Raw genomic sequence first — 19254 nt, forward strand, 5'->3', positions numbered from 1 at the left:
AGCCATGTGACACCATCTTCTTCCTAATGCCATTCTAACTATGGCCTTTTAATTAAGATCCTTGACGTGGGGTTGTCCATTATCAGATTGACCATTTCTCTGTTAGAGGAATTACTCATTTTCCTGTTGTTGACAACCCCAAAATGAACATCTTTTATCTATATAGCTTTTCTTTCCATTGACTTCTCTTCTTGGGATACATTGAGAGCCTGAGTGGGGCTACTGAGTCAAATATAATGAATGTTTTTTCTTTGGAGGCAGCTGATTACCAGAAGAGTTACACCAACGGAAACTCCCACTGCTTTTGCGGAGCGTCCTGCAGTCTTAAAAAGTCTCTGTGAGCTCCGCAGATGACTGCGAGAGCCAGTCCCTTATAGAGCACCCACACTTACTACTGCTTGAATCTAAATTCTTTGCAATAAAGTTAGAAGCTGCTGTAATTCCACCTTCAACTGATCTTTTTGGGCTTCTCTTGAACAGATACCTGAGGTTGTCCAAGGAGAACATTAGGACCTTGCTCAGGCTGTGCAAGGATGCAGGAATGAAAGTGGACATCCACCCCCACATGGTTGAAGACGAAATAGACGCTAAAAAGGTGTTCATCGGAATACCCAGCGTGGCCCTCTAAATAGCTTCTCTCGCCACCACCTTCAGGCTCCTTCTGTCATCGGAACCTTTGCCTCCAGATGTCATCCTCTGGCACACTACAAGTGGCCCTTCCAACTTAGTGCATCCCTTTAGAACATAAGCAATCAGGAAACAAGCCTCGGCTGCATGATCACTCTGCTGCTGTCAGACTGGTCCTTGACATCCAAGTCAGAACCAGCTTAGGAGGAACTGTGGTTTTTCTTCCAACCAAAAGAAGACTCCTTAGACAGGGCTTCTTAGGAAGGATGTCTTTGAAGGAGTTAAAAAAAAGGGGGGGTCCCAGGGTCCCCAAAGTGACATTAGAAAGGACGAAGTGTAAAGGGGCTGGTGGGGACACACATACATGCCCCATGCCCAGGTGTAGGACTTGGATTTGTGGGGACCTGGCCTCCTTGTGTGCAGAGTTGGAGGCTGACCAGGGGAGGGGCAGTGAGAGAGGGAGATGCTATCAACATATGGAGGAAGGAAGGGAGACCCTTGGGTGCTTACAACCACAGACCCCAAAAGGGGACCTGAAACCTCTCAGAGCTGGTAGGTGCTTCAATATCAGGAAGTTCAGGACCTTATTCATTTGAAGGAAAGAAGCCACAGAGGGCAAGAAACTTGCTCAGAGTCACACAGGTGAGAAACGGCAGGGTTGACATGAAAAAAAGTATCTTCCCTGAGTCTCCTGCCCTGCTCTCTTGCATGACTGTGGTCAATCCTGCAGGACTCTCCCGAGACACAGCCTTCCCATCTGGGCATGTTGGCCAACCAAGGTCACAAACTCAGGCCCTTCCAGTCCTTGCAAGTGTTTCAAGCAAGTCTGAATCCTGAGTATCCCACTTAGTAGCTGTGTGACTTTAGGCAAGTTACTTTACCTTTCTGTGCCTCTGTTTCCTTGCCTGTAGAATGGGGTTAATGGCAGTATGTGCTGAGCAGGGTGCTGTGAAGAGCTCATGAGAGCTTGCATGTGAAGCAGGGAGCACAGTCAGTGACAGCCGAGAACTCCACACAAATGTGGGCTGTTCTGTAGTTCGCTGGGGTAGACGAGGAGCTGATTTTCCAGCCACTGCTTTTCTGAGAGGGATCCTCAAAGCCAGGCACGTCAATCCCTGTGGAAAAGCTGCTAATACCAAACCTATATCTCCTCATGGCAAGCCCATACGTCTAATGATCCCTGGGCCCCAAGACACATCCCAGAGAGACTCCCATCGAGAATCTCCGCTGGGCAGCCACTGCTCCAGCTGGGCTTGTTAGCAGGTTTTACTCTCTGACTCCGTATACTGAAATAGCAGGGATTTTCCTTCCACGTGCGTTTAGATTTTCATATCCCACCCTGAGATTCTAAAATGATCCCTTGAAGGTAAGTAGCTTTCTCCATTGAAAGTCATTACCACTGGGGCTCAAAGAGAGGCCCTGGAGGCTGCCAGACCCACCCTCCCCCACCCCATGCCAGCCCACTTTAGGGGTGCAGTCACCACTAAGGAATACAACACCCCTCCGAGGAGTGAGCAGGCCGGAGAAGCGTGAGCCCACAGGCCAGCAAGCTGTGTTTAGACAGAACTATAGTGAGACCCAAGCCAGAATCCAAAGAAACAGCTGAGAAGGGTTAAGTAATACTCCCTCTCTCCAGCAAATACCTGTCCCTTGGGGAGAAACGGCGCTTCACAAAGGGGAAAGGAAATGAATTTTTTGAGCATCATAAGTGTTAGGCACTTGGTCAATATTACCTCAACCAAAATCAAGCCTGAAAGCATCCTCAGAGGCCTTCACTTCAGTATCACAGACTGGGCAGCCAGGGAGAACACAGCCAACCTCTATTCTGCACTGAGAGCCTTGCCTTCAGGAAGTCCTCTGCCTATCTGCTCTGCCTCTCCATTGCTGCCATTTGAGCCTGTTGCCTCTCATTCCAGGTGGTGTGGAAGGGGAGAAGTCAGCAGCCTTCATTGGTTGGTAAATATTCATATTCAGGCAGGACTAGTGATGAGGAACACATTAAACCACAGATAAAATGGCCCTGAAAAGTTAAATGTCAGATATATTAACCATAGCGATGTAATATGACAGTGACTATTTAGCCATTTCATTTTCAGACTTTTTTCCACAGTTTTCTGTGATACAATTCAGTTTGATTATCTCTGCGGTATCCTTAGCATGTCCCTCTTTAAAATGCAATAGCCAAAAATGGACCCAGAATAAGGCATGAAGCCAGTGGCTGGATTCCTTTCTTGTAATAAGGACCGACTTCAAGGTGGCATGTATATTTTATGTATTCATTTTTCTCCTTCACCAACTGTATTATACGGGTGATGTGCTATACTTCCCTTGTGGCCCACTAAGACCCCTGGATCCTTCCCTGAAGAACTGGAGTCATATACCAAGCTCTGTTCCTCCACAACTCACTAGGAGCCCCATGTGTAGAAAGGTATTCAGAAAAAGGGAAGCCCAGCCCTTCTGATGTCACAGAGAAGCTGAGGGAGATGCCAACACCCTGGCCATAATCAGGAGCTCTCCTCGCTTAGTGGAGTGTTGAGGTTGGTAGTAGCAGGAGGATCTATGTGATCCCAACACTGCATCGGCTCTCAGCTTCTCCACATCCACCCAGGACCCACACTGGCCCTGACTTTTCACAGGTTTCTGTTGATGTGCAGTCGAAGAAAGGGCACATCTTGAGCTCCCATAGTCCATTGGCCTCCAGTCATATTCCTCAATCCTGACAGTCAGCCATTACATAGTTACTAAGCACCCACCTATGGGTGTGTCATCCCTGCCCCTATGGGAGTCCAGGGATGTAGTCATTAAGAAGACCTGGTCCTGCCCACATGGGGTGTATAGTCCTGAAGACAGAGGAATAACCAGCTATTTAAAAGCATCATGTGATGAGTAAGATGAAGGGAATCAAATGTCCTGAGAGAACAGGGGGAGGGGGCCCTTCACTGTGGGCTGGGAGCAGCAGATGATGTAAAAACTTCTTGAAGGAGGAGATGTCTAATGTAACACTTTTAAGGATAAACAGGAGTATCCAGGATCTTTATATAGGAGGGAAGAGCAGACAGAGGGAACAGAACGTACAAAGGTTCAGATGCCAGAGACAGCGTGGCATGGCGGGAAACCAGTAGGTAGGTCAATCTGCATGGAGTGGATGATTAGCAAGGAGCACAGTGGCAGAAGATCCCATGCTCGAAGGGCTTGTGGTTTCATGACAAAGGCTCCCTTCACCCCTACTTGGGATTGTTATTCATTCATTTAGCAAATATTTACTAAATACCTACTATGTGCCAGAAACTGTTATAAACTACTAAGGACACAGCAGTGAATAAAAATACACATTCTTGCTTTGATGAGCTTACATTCTAGTTGGGGACACAAATAATACGTACTTTAGCAAAAGGCTTTTTTTTTTTTTTTTGCAAGTAATGACAAAGATTGTGCAAGTAATGAGAAAATAAGAATAGAGTGGAATGCAAGAAAAGTGACTGGGAGGAGGGTAAGAGAGGATGGCTTCAGGCAAGGTGGTCAGGGCAGGCCTCCTGGAATAAGTGATTGTGTTGGTAACTGAAAGATGAGAAGAAGCCGCCATGAGCAGACCTGGAGGCACAGCTGCAGCAGGGGGATGGCAAAAGCCAACGCATGTTCATGGGACTTGCAGGAAGGTCAGCGTGGTGGAGGCAGAGTGAGGAAAGGAGAGAGTTGGGAGAATTGATCAGGTCAGGCCTTGAAGGCTATGGTCCTTGAAGGCTATAGTTTGGAGACAATTCTAGTTGCAGTGGAAAATCACGTTGGAGGGCAATAAGTAACGGAGAGGCCCCTCTGGCTTCTGAGAGGAGAAAATGCTCTGTGAGAAAGAGAAAGCCTGGAGATGAGTATGAAGGTTTATCAGTCAGCTATAGCTGTGTAACAAATACTCCCTAAAATATAGTTTAAAACAACAGAAATTCTCATGATTCCACTGGTCAATTGAGCATCTCTGCTGATCTTGGCCAGGTTCAGCTGAGCTAGCCTGGAAATTACATGTCTGTAGTCAGTTAGTGGGTTAACTGGGTCTGGCTGGTCTAATGTGGCCTTGTCTGGGCTGACTGCCCTCTGTTCCATGCAGGCCTTCCTCTAAGAGGCTAGCCTGGGCTTGTGCTCATGGTGGCAGCATTCCAAGAAGTGCACAAGGTCTCTTGAGTAGTAGGCTCAGAAATGGCGCACAGTCACTCTCACCTCACTCCAGTCTTCAGTGGCCAACACAAGTCCCAAGGTCAGCTCAAATTCAAGGATGGAGAAATAACCTGCACCTATAGAAGGGAAGAGTTTCAAAGAGCTCGGATGCAGGGAGTAGTACAAAACTGGACAACTCGGCAATCAGCCTGCCACAGGAGACTAGTGTGCAGTTAAAGGAAGAGAAGGTTGGAGGCTTAAAGTAAGGAGACCACGGTAGAAGCAAATTATCGAGAATGTATTTTGGAGGTAGAGATGAAAGAATTTGTCCCTGGATTGGATGCAGACATGAGGGAGAGGACTCAGGAATAGCCCTTGGGCCAACCTTTGACCTGAGTGACTGTCAGGTGTGCCATAAAGTGCAGTGGGAAAGAGCAAAAGAGAGAAAGGCAAGAGCCAGGATTTGGGTTGGAACTGGTTAGATGGGAGATGCCGCCAGCGTCTGTGATGTTCCAGGGGTCAGTGAGGAACCACCAATGGGTTTGGAGCAGAAAATGATGTGGTGAAGGACAGATTGGAGAAGGAAGCCCAGAGACAGGGTGCATTCACTTCTCAGAACTGCTAGAATTAAGTATGACAATTAGGTGGCCTAACACAACCAATATTTCCTAGTTCTTCTTTTTTGTTTGTTTGTTTGTTTCTTTAGGTAAGGCCTCACTCTGTTGCCCAGGCTGGAGTGCAGTGGCATGATCATGGCTCACTGCAGCCTCAACTTCCTGGGCTTATGCAATCCTCCAACCTCAGCCTCCCAAGTAGCTGGTACTACAGGTGTGTACCACCACACCCAGCTAATTTTTGTATGTTTTGTAGAGACACGGTTTCGCCATGTTGCCCAAGTTGGTCTTGAACTCCTGGACACAAGTGATCCTCCAGCTCTGGCCTCCCAAAGTGCTGGGATTATAGGTGTGAGCCAGCATGCCCAGCCCAGACACTTTTCTCACAGTTCTGAAGAGTAGAAGTCCAAAGTCCAGGTGTTGGCAGGACTATGCTCCCTCAAAAGCCTGTTGGTGGGGAATCTTCCTGATTTCTTTAGCTTCTTGCATTCCATGGCTTGTGGAACACAACTCCAGTCTCTACCTCCATCTTCACGGACTGTCTTCTCCGCGTGTCTCTGTCTCTTTTTAAGGGCACTGGTCCTATTACATTGGAGCCCAATCCCCTGCAACCCCAGGGCCCTGTTCGGGTACCAGTACATCAACACAAAAACCTTGTTCATGAAGTGATGTTAGCAGGAGGTCTTGCCCAGCCCCTGCTGCCACATCTCCAAGAGACTGCTTGATACCTCCAGAACCTCCAGGGAGGAACTGCTGTGGGAAGCCCACCTCTCAGACCCCAGATGCATCTGTAGCACCAGGCTACAGGCTTTTCTGGGGTTCAGCGTGAACTGGAAAAGGGAAAGGAAATGAAAGCAGAGAAGAGACCTTGCCTCCCTCAAAACAGCTGAGGCTTGAACCTCACAAGCATAAGGAGCCTCAGATTCATGTTCCTGACATCCTGGCCAGGCGAGCCCACAGCAAGCCCCAAGATTCACAGGTCGCATTGAGAAAGGAATTTTTATCAGACAACCCCAAGCCAGCGTCCATCAGCAGACATCACCACCTACAGCACACTCTAAACGGGTGTTTTACAGACTCTGAAATTACCTCATGAGCAGTACAATTCTACTGCATTCCCTAAAACAGTTACCACCAGATAAAGAAACAGATAAACACATATACCAGGAAGAGATTCACACGCATACCATCCCCTGGTTTACGGCAAAGGTGACACCGCAGTGCAGTGGGGAAATGATGGTCTTTCCAATAAATGAGGCTGGTCAATTAAATATCCATATGGAAAAAAATATTGACCCTCTGCTTCTCACCATATGCAAAAATCAGTTCCAGATGGATGCAGATTGTGGAAGTTTTTAGAAGAATGGTACATGACAATCTCCATGACCTTGGGGTAGGCAAAAGGATTTTTAACACAACTCAACAAGCTCCAATAATAAAAGAAAATTTTAATAAATTGCATTATATTAGAATTCAGAATTTCTGGCCGGGTGCAGCGACTCACACTTGGAATCCCAGCACTTTAGGAGGTTGAAGTGGAAGGATCACTTGAGGCCAGGAGTTCAAGACCAGCCTGGGCAACATAGTGAGGCCCTACCTATACAAAAGAAAACTTTTTTTTTTTAATTAGCCAGGCATAGTGGTGGATGCCTGTAGTCTCAGCTACTCAGGAGGTTGAGGTAGGAGGATTTCTTGAGCCCAGGAGGTTAAGGCTGCAGTGAACCATGGTCACGCCACTGCACTCCAGCCTAGGCAACAGACCAAGACCCTGTTTCAAGCAAAGAAAATAATTCCTGCTTATCCAAGACATCACTAAGAGAGTGAAAAGGCCAGCGACCCAAGCAAGAGAAGATATTTCTTCTGACAACATAGCTGACAAAGGACTCCTATCCAGGTGATATATTTTTAACTCCTATATATCGGTAAGAAAAAGAAGGCAGGTTGCTCAGTGGAAAAAATAGGAAAAAGTCTTGTATAGTATAGAAAATTCACAAAAGAGGCTAGCCAAGTGACCAGTAAGCATAAAAAAGTCATTAATCTTTAGGATATACAAGTTATAAAAGACGATGCAGAACCGCTATGCACACGCCAGAATGGCTAAAGGCTGGCAATGGTAATCCCCTTTACCTTTGGTGAGAATCAGAACTCATACTGTGCCATTGCAGCTGCAGGTCGGCACCACTTAGGAACACTGGACCCATCCACTTAAGTCAAATACACATTCCTCAATGGTCTGGTATTTCCTATGCATACATACCGAACAGAACTGCATGCACGTGTGCACCAATGGGCGTGTGTGCCAATGGGCATGTGCACCAATAGTCATGTGCTAAATTTTGCAGCAACTTTATTCAATGTAGCCAAGAACTGGAATCAACCCAAATATCCATCAATCAGCCGTAGAAAGCATATCTTGCAGTATAATCATACAATGGAATACTGCATAAAAACAAGAAAGAGCATACAATATGGATGAATTATACACACCATATTGTGCGAAAGTGGCAAAATACAAAAAAGAACACCTGTAGAGTTCCATTTATACAACCTTCAATCTGGAAAAAAAAAAAAACAACCCTAAACTTAATCCATAGTGTTGGAATCAGGATGGTGGCTACCCTTGGAGGAGGGGGTGTGTGACCGACTGGAGGGCAATTAGCTTAGAAAATTCGCTGAGCTGTGCACTTGGGATTTATGCCCTTTAAAAGTATATTGTACTTTAGTTAAAAGTATATTGTACTTTAGTTAAAAAGAAATAAACTAGTGTTTTGTTTAAAAAAAGTTCTGGTTTTATTTGATAAAAACAATAGGCTCCTCGATGGTGAAGCTATTCGAGTTCCTTCCACATCCCAGAGGCAGAGGCTAAACCTAAGTCCCTTAAGGCCTGGCACATCTCCTCCAGGTGTGCAGTGTCTGTGGCAGGGCGTGGCCTTGTGCAGCTGCTGGGGTAAATGTCTCCCCTGCCATTCCTTTCCCTCCTCTTCCCCTTCCCCTTCCCTTCCTGCGCCACCAGGTGGGGCTCGATCACAGCAGAAGGCTGCTCTCCTGACGGTGCCCACACAGTCTGGCACGACTGCTGGCAGAGCCATCAGCCCATCTAAGGGGCAGCCAGGCCCTTGAGCCTAAGCCTCAGGTAGGTGGACACAAACCCAGCTACTCACTAACATCACTTTTCTGAGACTTCAATTCTTTTCCTCCAAATGGGGGCAAGAAATGAAAGTTAAAATACCCATGAGGGATCACTCGGTGAGACTGAAGAATGTTAGAAGGCTGGGGAAGGCCAGTGTTGGCACAGATGTGGAAACGAAGGAAGCTTCATGCCTTGCTGGTAGGGAGTGTGGGCCATTGCAGCCGCTCTGGGTTAAGTTACACACGGACGCTGCAGGGGCCTTGCAAGCAGACCCACTCCTGGAGGCATATGCCAAAGCTCTATCCCAGGAGATCTATTTAAAGCCCTCAGCATTGGCAGGAGTGTCTGGGTGCTGGTGGATGGCAAAATGAGGTGGGTGAAAGAGATGGGAAACAGGATGAGAAGTGACACTCTAGTCCTAACACAAATGAAAAATACACACATACAACAATACACTGCTTACAAAACACATGCAAATGCATTTGGACAGCTGGAAAAGGATTGGGAAGGGAAGAAGGAAGAAATGAAGGAAGGAAAGGAGGAGAAATAACTAATATACTATTTATTTCTTATTTATTTCTCCTCCTTTCCTTCCTTCTTCCCTTAATAAAGGAGGAGAAAGAAAATACCGAGTTTCAAGTGTTGATATGAAAAGAAGACTCCAAGTGAAGTTTCAAGAGTCCCTAGCACTTTGCAGGCACCCAGGAAATTTTCATTCTCTACTTGTGCCTTTAAGCACTAACATTTATTGAGTGCCTACTGCATTTTAGGCAATGTACCAGGCTTTGTAATACAATAATGAACAAAGACCAAAAAATGAAAATTCCTGCCATCATAGTAGCTTTGAGACTTACTCCACAAACTTGAGTATAGGAGAAATGGCACACACCCCTAAATCAAATCATTATAAATCTGATTTTGTGCCCTTGTTGTGCTGGACTGGTGGAAATTTAACTTCTGTTGCTTAGTGGGGTTCCCTCTCTTACACTCTCAAGGTCCCAGACAGAGCAATACCTTGGGGTGTGTAGGATTCCTGGCATCTGGCACCAACCTACACTGATCACCGCTGAATTGCAAGAGGTCACATCCCACAAAAGCTCAAAAAGTCTCCTGATGCTCAGCTAAATTGGATTTGCACCCAGAAGGCTCAAGGACCTTTGCTGGGAGTCCCCATGGCCATGATCCTGCCTCCTGAGAGGGGTCAGGCAGACAGCTCTCCCACAGCGAGACTCGGCTTCTCCAGGGCACCGCTTACAACCACCACTCCTCTATCCCCTACCTCCGCCACTGCCACGCTTTCTTCTGAGGCTTACGCCTTCCTCTCACCCTAGTTCTTCCCTCGAAGAGCGTGGGTTTCCAGACCAGCTCTGACAGGCTGTCTACAGACCCCTTCAGATCCCTGTCTGGCAGCAGAACCTTTCCGTGGCAAGTAACTGAGCACAACGCTACTCTCCTCTGAGAAGGTAGGTAAAGGAGGGAGACAGAGAACCAAGATCATGAATTCTCAGGCTTTCAAAATCTTTTCCAGGACAATGAATGAAACACAGGTTAAAATCACAATAAACAGCCCTGACATCATTCATGTTTCTAGGATTTTAATTTATCCAACATGCACTAGTTGAGCACTTACTGAATGACGTTTGTTCTAGGTCCTTCTACAAGTGGTGTGGTTGTCGATGGCACTGTGGAGATGATGGTAGCGATGGCTGCACCTAACTTTGGCAAAAAAAGGAAAATACATGTGCATGTGTATGTGTGTGTATATTTCTATATGTATGGGTGCATATGCATACATATTTGTGTGTGTTTATATGCATATATGTGTATGTGTGTATACATATCTACGTGTTTCTACGTGTGTGTGTGCATGTATGTGTGTGATGTCAAGTAGTTTCTGTCAAGTAGTTTCCTGGTCTAGTGTCTCTTCTCAAGATACAAATTCCAGGGAGAGAGTCTCATTGTCCTCTCTAGGGTCAACGCCCCCATCCCTTGGCCCAGGGAAGGTGGAGCACCTAAAGTGCCAGTTCCACCAAGGCCACACACAGTGGAAGAAGGATAGTTCCTAAGGGAACTGAGAGACTTACTGGTTCTTTTGCTGGGTAATAATTTCTCCCTAAACAATAACAAACACGTATCATCCCACACAGTTCCTGTGGGTCAGGAACACAGTGGTGTAGCTGGGTCTGTGGTGAGGTTGGTGTCAAGCTGTCAGCAGAGCTGCAGTCATGTGAAGGCCTGGCTGGGCTGCAGGATCCATTTCCAAGGTGGCTCAGTCTCACAGCCTGCCAGCTGCTGCTGGCTCTTGGCTGGAGATTTCAGCATCTGTCCACATGGACCTCTTCATGGGGCTGCTCGAGTGTCCTGACAACATGGTGGCAGGCTTCTTCCGAGCAACCAGCCCAAAAGGGAACAGGGCAGAAGCTAGAGAACCCTTGATGCTGTCCCCTGGGAAGTCATACACCCTGCTGCATTGCTTCTCTTCTGTAATGTCCTGTTGGTCATACAACTAAGCCCCAGTCAGTGTGGAAGGGAACAACACAAGGGTGTGGAGACCAGAGCCAAGCATCACTGGGGGCCATGGTGGGGACTGGAGACCACAGGTGTCATTACAGGAGGAAGCGGACCTAGAGGCAAGGCAGGCAGGAATGACAGCTGCTGACCACAATGCTGATGTCCATGGAGCTCACAGTCTAGAGGAAGACAGAAGATAAGAATGCCGTCGTTAATTCATAATTACTCCGTTGAGAACACCTAGTAATGGAGAAAAGAACAAAGGGGGTAGGATCGAAGAAGGGGCAGCAACTGACCTTGTCAGGAGGAGTCACAGGGGTCCTCACAGAGGTGGTGACATTTGCACTGGACCTTGTAGGGAAATAGAAGATGGGAAGAGGGCACTCCAGGCAAAGGCAGGAGATGAAAAGTGGGTCAAGTCTGGTTTTGCTGAGTGGTTGAATGGGGCTGGCACAGGACAGTGGGCAGAGAAAGACTTTCAAGTGTAGCAGGCCCCACCTGCCTTGGGGGACCTGCTCCCAGACCCTTCTCTGCTTCCTGCCCCCAGAACTCAAGATCTCTGGCTGCCAAGGGAGAATGGGCCTGGTTTCTCTGCAGGCAGGACCCACTTTCCCCAGCAAACTGGCCTCTAGGAAGCCTTGCCCTTCTGGGAGAAAGACCTGATTTCTGCCGGACCCTGCCACTCACCCCAGTTGAGAATCAGGGGACAGGGGATTGAAGCTCTGTGTTTCCCAGAGCCACTGGACCTGGCCAGCCCCACCGTTCCATGCCCCTTTCTGGGACTAGTAACAGCCAGTCAGGGTCCTACCATTGCACTTGGCCATTCCCAAGCTTCCCCCACCCCCTGCTACAACACACACATGAATTCCCACCCGCTCCAGGCCAGCTGGGATCAGCTTCAGCAGGGCCGGCTGGAGCCGCTTTGCTTCAGGCATCAGCCTCCCCGGGGTGCATTAGGCAGGCTTCACTGGCCAGAATAGGGCCAGCCTGTAGGGAAACAGGCTCCAGGGGTTCAAATCTCCAAAGGGATGGGGCTGTTTGGCCCCAGCTGTAGAAACAACAACTGGGTGCAGCACACAGTGCCCCCTCCCTCCTCGCACATAAGGGCACTGGCGCCATGCTGCATCATGAATGGTCAAGGCTAGAGTCACATCCATGCCTCCCACGCGCAGGGCCCAGTGTTCAAGAGCTCAGGCCCCTTCCCCACAGGGCCCCAGCAGCAGAGAGGCTGCCACTCTGGACTCAGGCAGGAGGGGAGGAGCAGTCGCCTGCTCCCAGCATACATCCTCTGGGCCCGCACTGAACACCAGCCTGATAGCACCCCCGTAAACCAACTCTCAAATCCAAGATAAAATTCCCCATGGCCCCCAAGCTCAGGAGAGCAATCTTTGTCCCAGATCCTCCAAAAGCTCTGGAAGAGTGAAACCTCTGCTTGAACAGCTTCTAGCCCCGGAGCAGAGAAAGCGGGGGAAACCATACCAATCATCACCACTGCCAGCGTTGGCCTCTGAGTTTACAAAATGCTTTCACTTACTTTCCGCCATCAGATGGCCACCACAACTCTGAGAAATGAGTGGTTTCATCCTCATTTTACTAATGAAGAAGCTGACGCCCAGAGAAGGAAAGAGACTAGTCTAAGCGCACAGAGTCAGGAAGCTGCAGAGCCAGCATTAAGCCAGGCATTTTGACGATAAGCCTGGGTCCTCTTTTTAAATCACTTATTTACTCAAGCATTCCGTCAATCTACAACAAACATGCACTGAGCTCTTCCCACAGGACAAGGGATGGTCTTACCACCCCACTGCAGTGATGAGCAAAGACAGACATGTTCCCATCTCATGGAGCTTACAGCTTAGTTGGGGAAACAGTCCTTAAATAAGTCTTTAAAAGTACATAATTGCAAGTGAAAGAGCACTATGAAGAGAAGAATTATTTAAGTCATTTTAAAAAATGGAGGAGGAGTGATTCCCCCAGAGGGTAACCAGAAAAGAGTGTTCTGAGGAGGTGCTTTGAAACCACATCAAGGCACAGCAGAAATGAGCATCAGGATTGATTAATAATGTCTGCCATGGCCACTGGATTCAGAAGTGGTGGCATGCATGCCAGATACTTGTTTATCTGGTTTATGCGCTCACTAGGATCCTTTATATCCAGAAAGAACTAGACGTGATTTTAATTCTCCTGGAACTCACCATGATGTAGATTAGATAAACATTAGCAGAAGAAATCATGATACAAAGTGCTCATTGGCTTCATTAATAGAAAAATCAAGGAAGCAAAATACAGCCAGTGAGGGAGTAACTGGTTCCCAATAGGGTTATTCCAGCAAGACTTGGAGGACTCTCTGCATGGGACATGGGAGCTTATTGAAAAGAAGGCCCTCCTTTTAAAGAAGAGAAGCAACTTAGCACCAGAGGAGGATGCTGAGACATTTCTGTCTATGACCTAAGTTGGGGGGACAGCTAGTTGCTTCTCTGACCTCCTCCACATTCCTAGCAAGTCCAGGCACAGTCCCTGCCTGGAGATACTTCTCCACCTGCGCTCAGAGCACCAGCCTCACTCAGACCCACCGTGAGAACTGACCTTCTTCCATCAGTCCCTTAGGCTCAGCATCCCATTAAGTGGCCTGTCAAAGCAGCTTGTGGCTCCTTTTGCCACTGCGGCAGGGCGACCTACTCAAAGCCCGCAAGATGTGAAGCAGCACCCTTGAGAAGCAATTGTTAGGTCTATCCAAATATTCAGAGCAGCCTGCACTTAAACTGTCATTGCGCTTAATCTGACTGTAATCAGTCATTTCTGTGGCTCTTAATTCATTGTCTGTAAACCCAAGACAATGGAGCTGGGTATAGGATATTCAACCCCAGATCCCCAGTGCCTGGCACTCGACAACTACTTATTGAATGAATGAACTATTCTCAAAAAAAAAAAAAAAAAAGTGAGGACAATATCAACACTGATAGTTTGGGCCTTGCCCCAGGTGATAAGGGGCCCTCCAGGTTTTAGGGTGGTCGGCAGAGTGTGACAGCACTGTGGTGGCAGTTTCTCTTGAGTTCTGCCCCCCAGCCTCACAGATGGAAGATCTCCAGGAGAAGGTGGTGAACCCATATCATGTGCGCCCTCTGATCTACTGCCTGACCACTTCACACTGTTTAGAAGAAGCCATTCCTTTCTTATTGTGCTCACTCTGTTGGTCTTGTGCCATGTGCCGGCACCTCCCAGGCAGAACCCTTGTCTTGACCGAGTTAAAAGTCCTCTTGGGAGAGTAGACTAGACAGACAGTCACTGAGATGGATCAAAGGCACAAAGAATCGGAACTCTCAAGAGCTCATTGAAGATGGGCGTAGAAGGCTCCTTGGAGTCAGGTCGTCCACAATGAGTAGACCTCAGACAAGTAGAGAGGAGAATCTTTGGAGAAGGGGATCTTCACAGAGGAGGAAAGAATAATCTGAAATCAGGGAGAAGATTGGTCTGGTGGGAGTAAGGTCTTGGGAGGTGTGGGGACTGGGAAGAGAAGGCAAGGTGGCACTAGCTCATGGCAGCCCTTTGATGCTGGCTGAGGAGTTCAAAGTTGAGCCTGTGGTCACCAAGAGGCAACCATAAACCTTCAAGAAAAGACGATCTGAGCTTGTTGTCTGGGGCTTCGGGGGTGATGGGCAGAAAACATATCTGTGCCTCCTTGGCAGCCAGATTTTGAAGAAAAGGGGAGAAAGGCCCCAGGGAGCCAGCCATGCATGACTTCTGTAGACCTTGGTTTTTAGAACGTGCCCCATCAAAGCAGTGGATCATCTTATTAGTTCTCCAAACAGCACATCTTCCCTAGATCAAGACTCCAGTGGAAACACAATGGCCACAAAAGTGGTTTTTGTGTCTTGGTTTTCTGGGTCTCCCACTCCCCCCTCCCTCCAATATCTATTCTCCATTATTGGCCAGACAAAGCTCATCCCAAGATTCCTGCGACTCCGTTGTAGTGAACATCTGTCCTTTCTCACCTGCGCATTTACCCATCTGCGTCTCCACGAAATCTTTCATCCCATCGACAATGTAAAGATTCAAAGTAAGGAGGTTCACGTTGTCAAAGAAGCCTTGATCTGAATGCCTTCCCCCCACTTTCTCCTTAAATGAGTTGTTAACAGGAACCCAAGTGTCTGTTGAACCTAAAATACTTTTTTTTTTTTTTAAAAAAAAATAACATTTCAAGGTAACTTACGGGCGCACTTTAAGAAGCGAGGACTCAGCGTGTCCCCGGCGGCTTCCTCCTTGAAGCTCTGGTCTTCAGGGCTGTGGGAGGCATCCAATCAGACAGGCCGCCGCTGAGGGCCAGGGGAGGAGGGCTGCCGGGGTTTTATTTCAGATTCGAGCTAAGACCATGAAATGGAAGGCAGGAGGAAAAGTGAGTGAGTGCATGTGTGTGTGCGTGTGTCTGTGTGCGTACGGCCAGAATAATGAGTCACACTAATTCATAGAATTCCATTTTGGCCATCACACACGGCTCCCTTTTCTCTTGAAGGCCACTTTGAAAAATCCCGTTTTCATAAGTCATTTACTTCCCCTAGGAGGGCAGGCCTTCTAAAAATATTCCCCACTTCTTACACCTCAGAAGCAAATTATTTATGTTAAAGCAGCTTCGTTATCCGGGCCCCACAGGGCCAGCTTGGAAATGGAGGTGACTTCCAGAAGGCACCATTGTCAACGGCAAGGTCCTAGGAGGGGTCCATTCCCAGCAAGGCGAGGCTTTCTGCCAGGCCCGCGGGGCCCAAAGAGCACTTGCGGGTCCATATGAGGAAGCTCCATTCTATTTTTCTACAAATATTTGCCTACCAGGCACTGCCCTAGACCGTGAGTAACCACCGAGCAGACAAGGCCTCTCTCACAGAGCTTGCATTTCAGTTAGGGGAGACCGACCCTTGATAAAAATGCAAATAAATACACTGAGAGCGCAAGGGCAAAATGACGGGAGAGGCCTCCAAGGGATGCACTTGACATTCTGCAGGGTGAGCGGGCAGGGCCCTTTGCAGCCACACCCAAATAACAAAAAGCACGTGCCCTGCAAAGATGGAGGAAGTTGTGTTTTCCAACTAGAGGGCACCGCTCAGGGCAGAGGCCCAGAGGCCAGAGGAGCTGTGTAGCCCAAAGCAGCATGAGAGGCCTGTGTGGCCGGAGCGGAGAGAGCGGGTTGGGGTGCAGAGGGAGGGCAGGCCAGAGGGCACAGGGGCAGAACCAAGAGCCTTGAGCCCAGGAACTAGAGAGGGGAGTTTCTGTGTGCCTGTTTGCTCTCCATGCCGCCCTGGACCACGAATTTAGTGTGAATCCAAGCTCCACAGGAACTGCGTGCCCCAGTAAGAACCAAGACGCAGGGGCCGCTGCCGAACGCGAAATTCCCCACGCACCCCTCATCTCCACTCCCTCTCTCCACCTGGGAAAAAGCAATTAAAAATCACCTCTGAAAAGTCGGTGAGAGGAGGAGAGGAGTTGGGGAGGGGCACGCTTTAAATGTAGGTGGAACCTGTCACTGGCCCCCCAGAGGGGAGTTTGTCTTCCCCCTTTAATCAGTCACAAGTCCTGGCATTATCCAGAGGGGGAGAGAGAAAGCATGAGGCGAGGAACCGCTCCCTGGAGAAGCCCCTCCATTCTTTCCATGTCCATAAGGCAATTAAGTCTTCACGTTCTCAAACCTGAAGGCTTTCATGGGCCGAGCCAATTGGTGTGTCTCCGTAACGAGGGGGCCTTCTGCTCGGGGGCCCATTTTCCCGGTAGCTTCCAGCCTCATCCTGGCCTGGCGGAGAGGCATCCGCTGCAGGCTCTGAGCTCTGCTGGCCGCCTAGCCCCGGGAGGAGAGGTTGGAGTGGGCTTGTTTCTCCCCGGGTTTATCTGGGACAGCAGTTAGCCCAGGGCACCTTACAGGACAGAGGGTGGGCTGCAGCCGGGCTAGGGATGCAGGGCCGAGGCCTGGGTGAGCAGGAGGGTGGGCTCTGACACACAGCCAAGGTGGGGGCACTCTGAGCGGTGCAGGGCTGGGGCCCGGATGAAAGGCCTTCTGTGAACAGGCTCATTACCAACGAGCCCCAGATTAAGCCTCTATTATGGGCCTATAATTGGAGAGTTAATTATTCAGCTGCCATTGTGTGCTGCAAAGAAGCCAGGATGGTTCATCCAGATACCAGGCCTCCGATCGGGGGTCTCCCAGGTTACCTGGCAGGACAGGACCCATGTCAGGTGGGGAAGGGCCTCTCTAGACCAAGTCTTACCCTGGAAGCCAGGGGTACAGCGAGGAGCAGCACACACCCTCTCTGCCTTCATGGCGTGGGCAGTCGTACATCGGGGAGGGATGCGGGGGAGATATGGCCACACGGATAAGAAGAGAAAAGGTGCTGGGAGTGGAGAGTGCAGGGCGTCCTGCGGATAACCCCTGCAGGGAGAGCCAGGCCAGAAGAGGCATTTACACCTGGGGGAGTTGAAGCAGGGGAGGAGAGGCTCCCGGCAGAGGGAACAGCAGGTGCAAAGGCCCCAGTGAGAGATATGAAAAATGGATCTGGGGTGTGAGTGGAGACCCAGGCGGAAACCAGACTAGTCAGGACTTTTGTGGTTTAAAACAGAGGAGTGACCAGGTATAGTAGCACATGCTTGTAATATCAGCTCTTTGGAAGGCTGAGGCAGGAGGATCACTGGAGCCCAGGAGTTTGAGACCAGACAAGGCAACGCAGCAAGACCACATTTCTAAAAAAAAAAAAATTAAAAAATTAGCTGGGTGTGGTGGCATACACCTGTAGTCTCAGCTGCTTGGGAGGCTAAGGTAGGAGGATGGTTTGAGCCCAGGAGATTGAGGCTGCAGTGAGCTATGACTGCACCACCGCACTCCAGCCTGGGCAACAGAGCAATACGCTGTCTCTAAAAATAAAATAAAATAAAACAAAACAGAAGAGTGGAGGGTTCAGCTTGACATTTCTTACAGCTCATCAGGGCTACCACGTGGAGAGAAACAAGGCAGGGACCAGAGACTTGCAGGACAGAATCGTGGGGCCACCAGAGCCTCCATCGGGAGAGACCCTCCATTGGGGTGGCAGGGGAAGGGATAGAAGTAGGCACTGAGGGCTATGCTAGTGTTACTAAGGCCAGAGACAAGAACACCCAATCGCTTCCCTGCCAACTACCACCAACTCTCCACTCTGCCAGGAGAACTGCACACATGGGCGAAGACCAGGGTGCCTCAAAACCCACCCCCTCTTGGGCATGGGGAGAGAGGCAGAGAGCAGAACCGGTGGGGCCAATGAGGCCTCACTGATCCTCTCAGATGCCTGCCTGGAGGAAATGGCAGTGAAAGGGAGACAGGCAAGACTCCCAGAACAACCAGAAGACCACAGCCACCACCCCAAGTCTTCAGGAATCCCAGGGGCTGGGCTTTCTGTGCTCTCAATCGTGGGAGTTTTGAGGCAAGGGTGAGCCATCCTAGGAGTCAGCCGTGGCTGGCAGTGAGGAGGGGGGGAATTTGGAGACGCCGAGGGACCTTCCAGTCCTAAAGTTCCAGGATTCCCCTGAGTCTGGGGATGAAAGGGTCTGGGAGAATGGATTAGGATAGCCACTCTCACTGCTGGGGAGGGGCTCCATGGTCACCCCCATTCCAGATGCCAGGGTCAGCCCTGAGAAGGGAAAGAGCCCAAGCCAGTGGCTCACACAACCCTAAACCCTCCTGGCGGAGCTTTTCTCACTCCCAAGATCACCGTGGTGGGAGTGTTTGCCATCCGTTCTTCTAGGACTCCTGGGGGGAGGCCTACTCATTGTTGATAAGGACAGAAATGATCAATACAGAGAGCCCAGACACGCCGCTACCCCTTACGGGCATCCTCTTCCTCACCCCAATTTACAGAAAAGAGACAGGCTTAGAGCGGTGATGGGAGCTGACGGTACCCTCAGAGAGTGAAGCTGTCTGGTGGGGCTGAGCTCTTGGCCTCCTTGGCATGGCACAGTGCCAAGATGGCATTTGGTGTTAGGGAATACACAGAGCCACTGTGGCCGCCCTGTGCACTAAGACCACCAACTGGCACCTTCACAGAGCCAGCAAGGAGCTGGGGCCCCTCTCAGATGGTCTCCACCCCAGAGGCCCAGGGCCCCCACCACGGCCCAGCTCTCATCATGCCCGCCCACCGCCCAACACCCTACACAGGCGGGAGTCTTGGCTGGGAGTCATTGTCTCTAACAAGTTAATTGTGATGGTGGAGTGCACCTCCCCCT

General features: G+C 49.4%; 1 protein-coding gene across 2 annotated transcripts in view; it reads left to right on the forward strand.

Moving 5' to 3' along the window:
- Positions 1 to 781, forward strand: part of CUNH16orf78 (chromosome unknown C16orf78 homolog) — a 28125-nt gene extending 27344 nt beyond the window's left edge. The window contains exon 6 of one of the 2 annotated variants that reach the window (XM_012472233.2): positions 481 to 781. In XM_012472233.2, coding sequence (XP_012327656.2) covers positions 481 to 628 — 148 coding nt within the window. In that variant the 3' untranslated portion in view covers positions 629 to 781. The remainder of the gene's footprint in view (positions 1 to 480) is intronic. The other variant, XM_012472234.2, reaches the window with a different exon arrangement.
- Positions 782 to 19254: the final 18473 nt, after the last annotated feature.

This window comes from Aotus nancymaae, unplaced genomic scaffold (assembly GCF_030222135.1).
Source record: "Aotus nancymaae isolate 86718 unplaced genomic scaffold, 86718_ANA_hifiasm-v0.15.2.pri h1tg000030l, whole genome shotgun sequence".
Classification (NCBI taxonomy): domain Eukaryota; kingdom Metazoa; phylum Chordata; class Mammalia; order Primates; family Aotidae; genus Aotus; species Aotus nancymaae.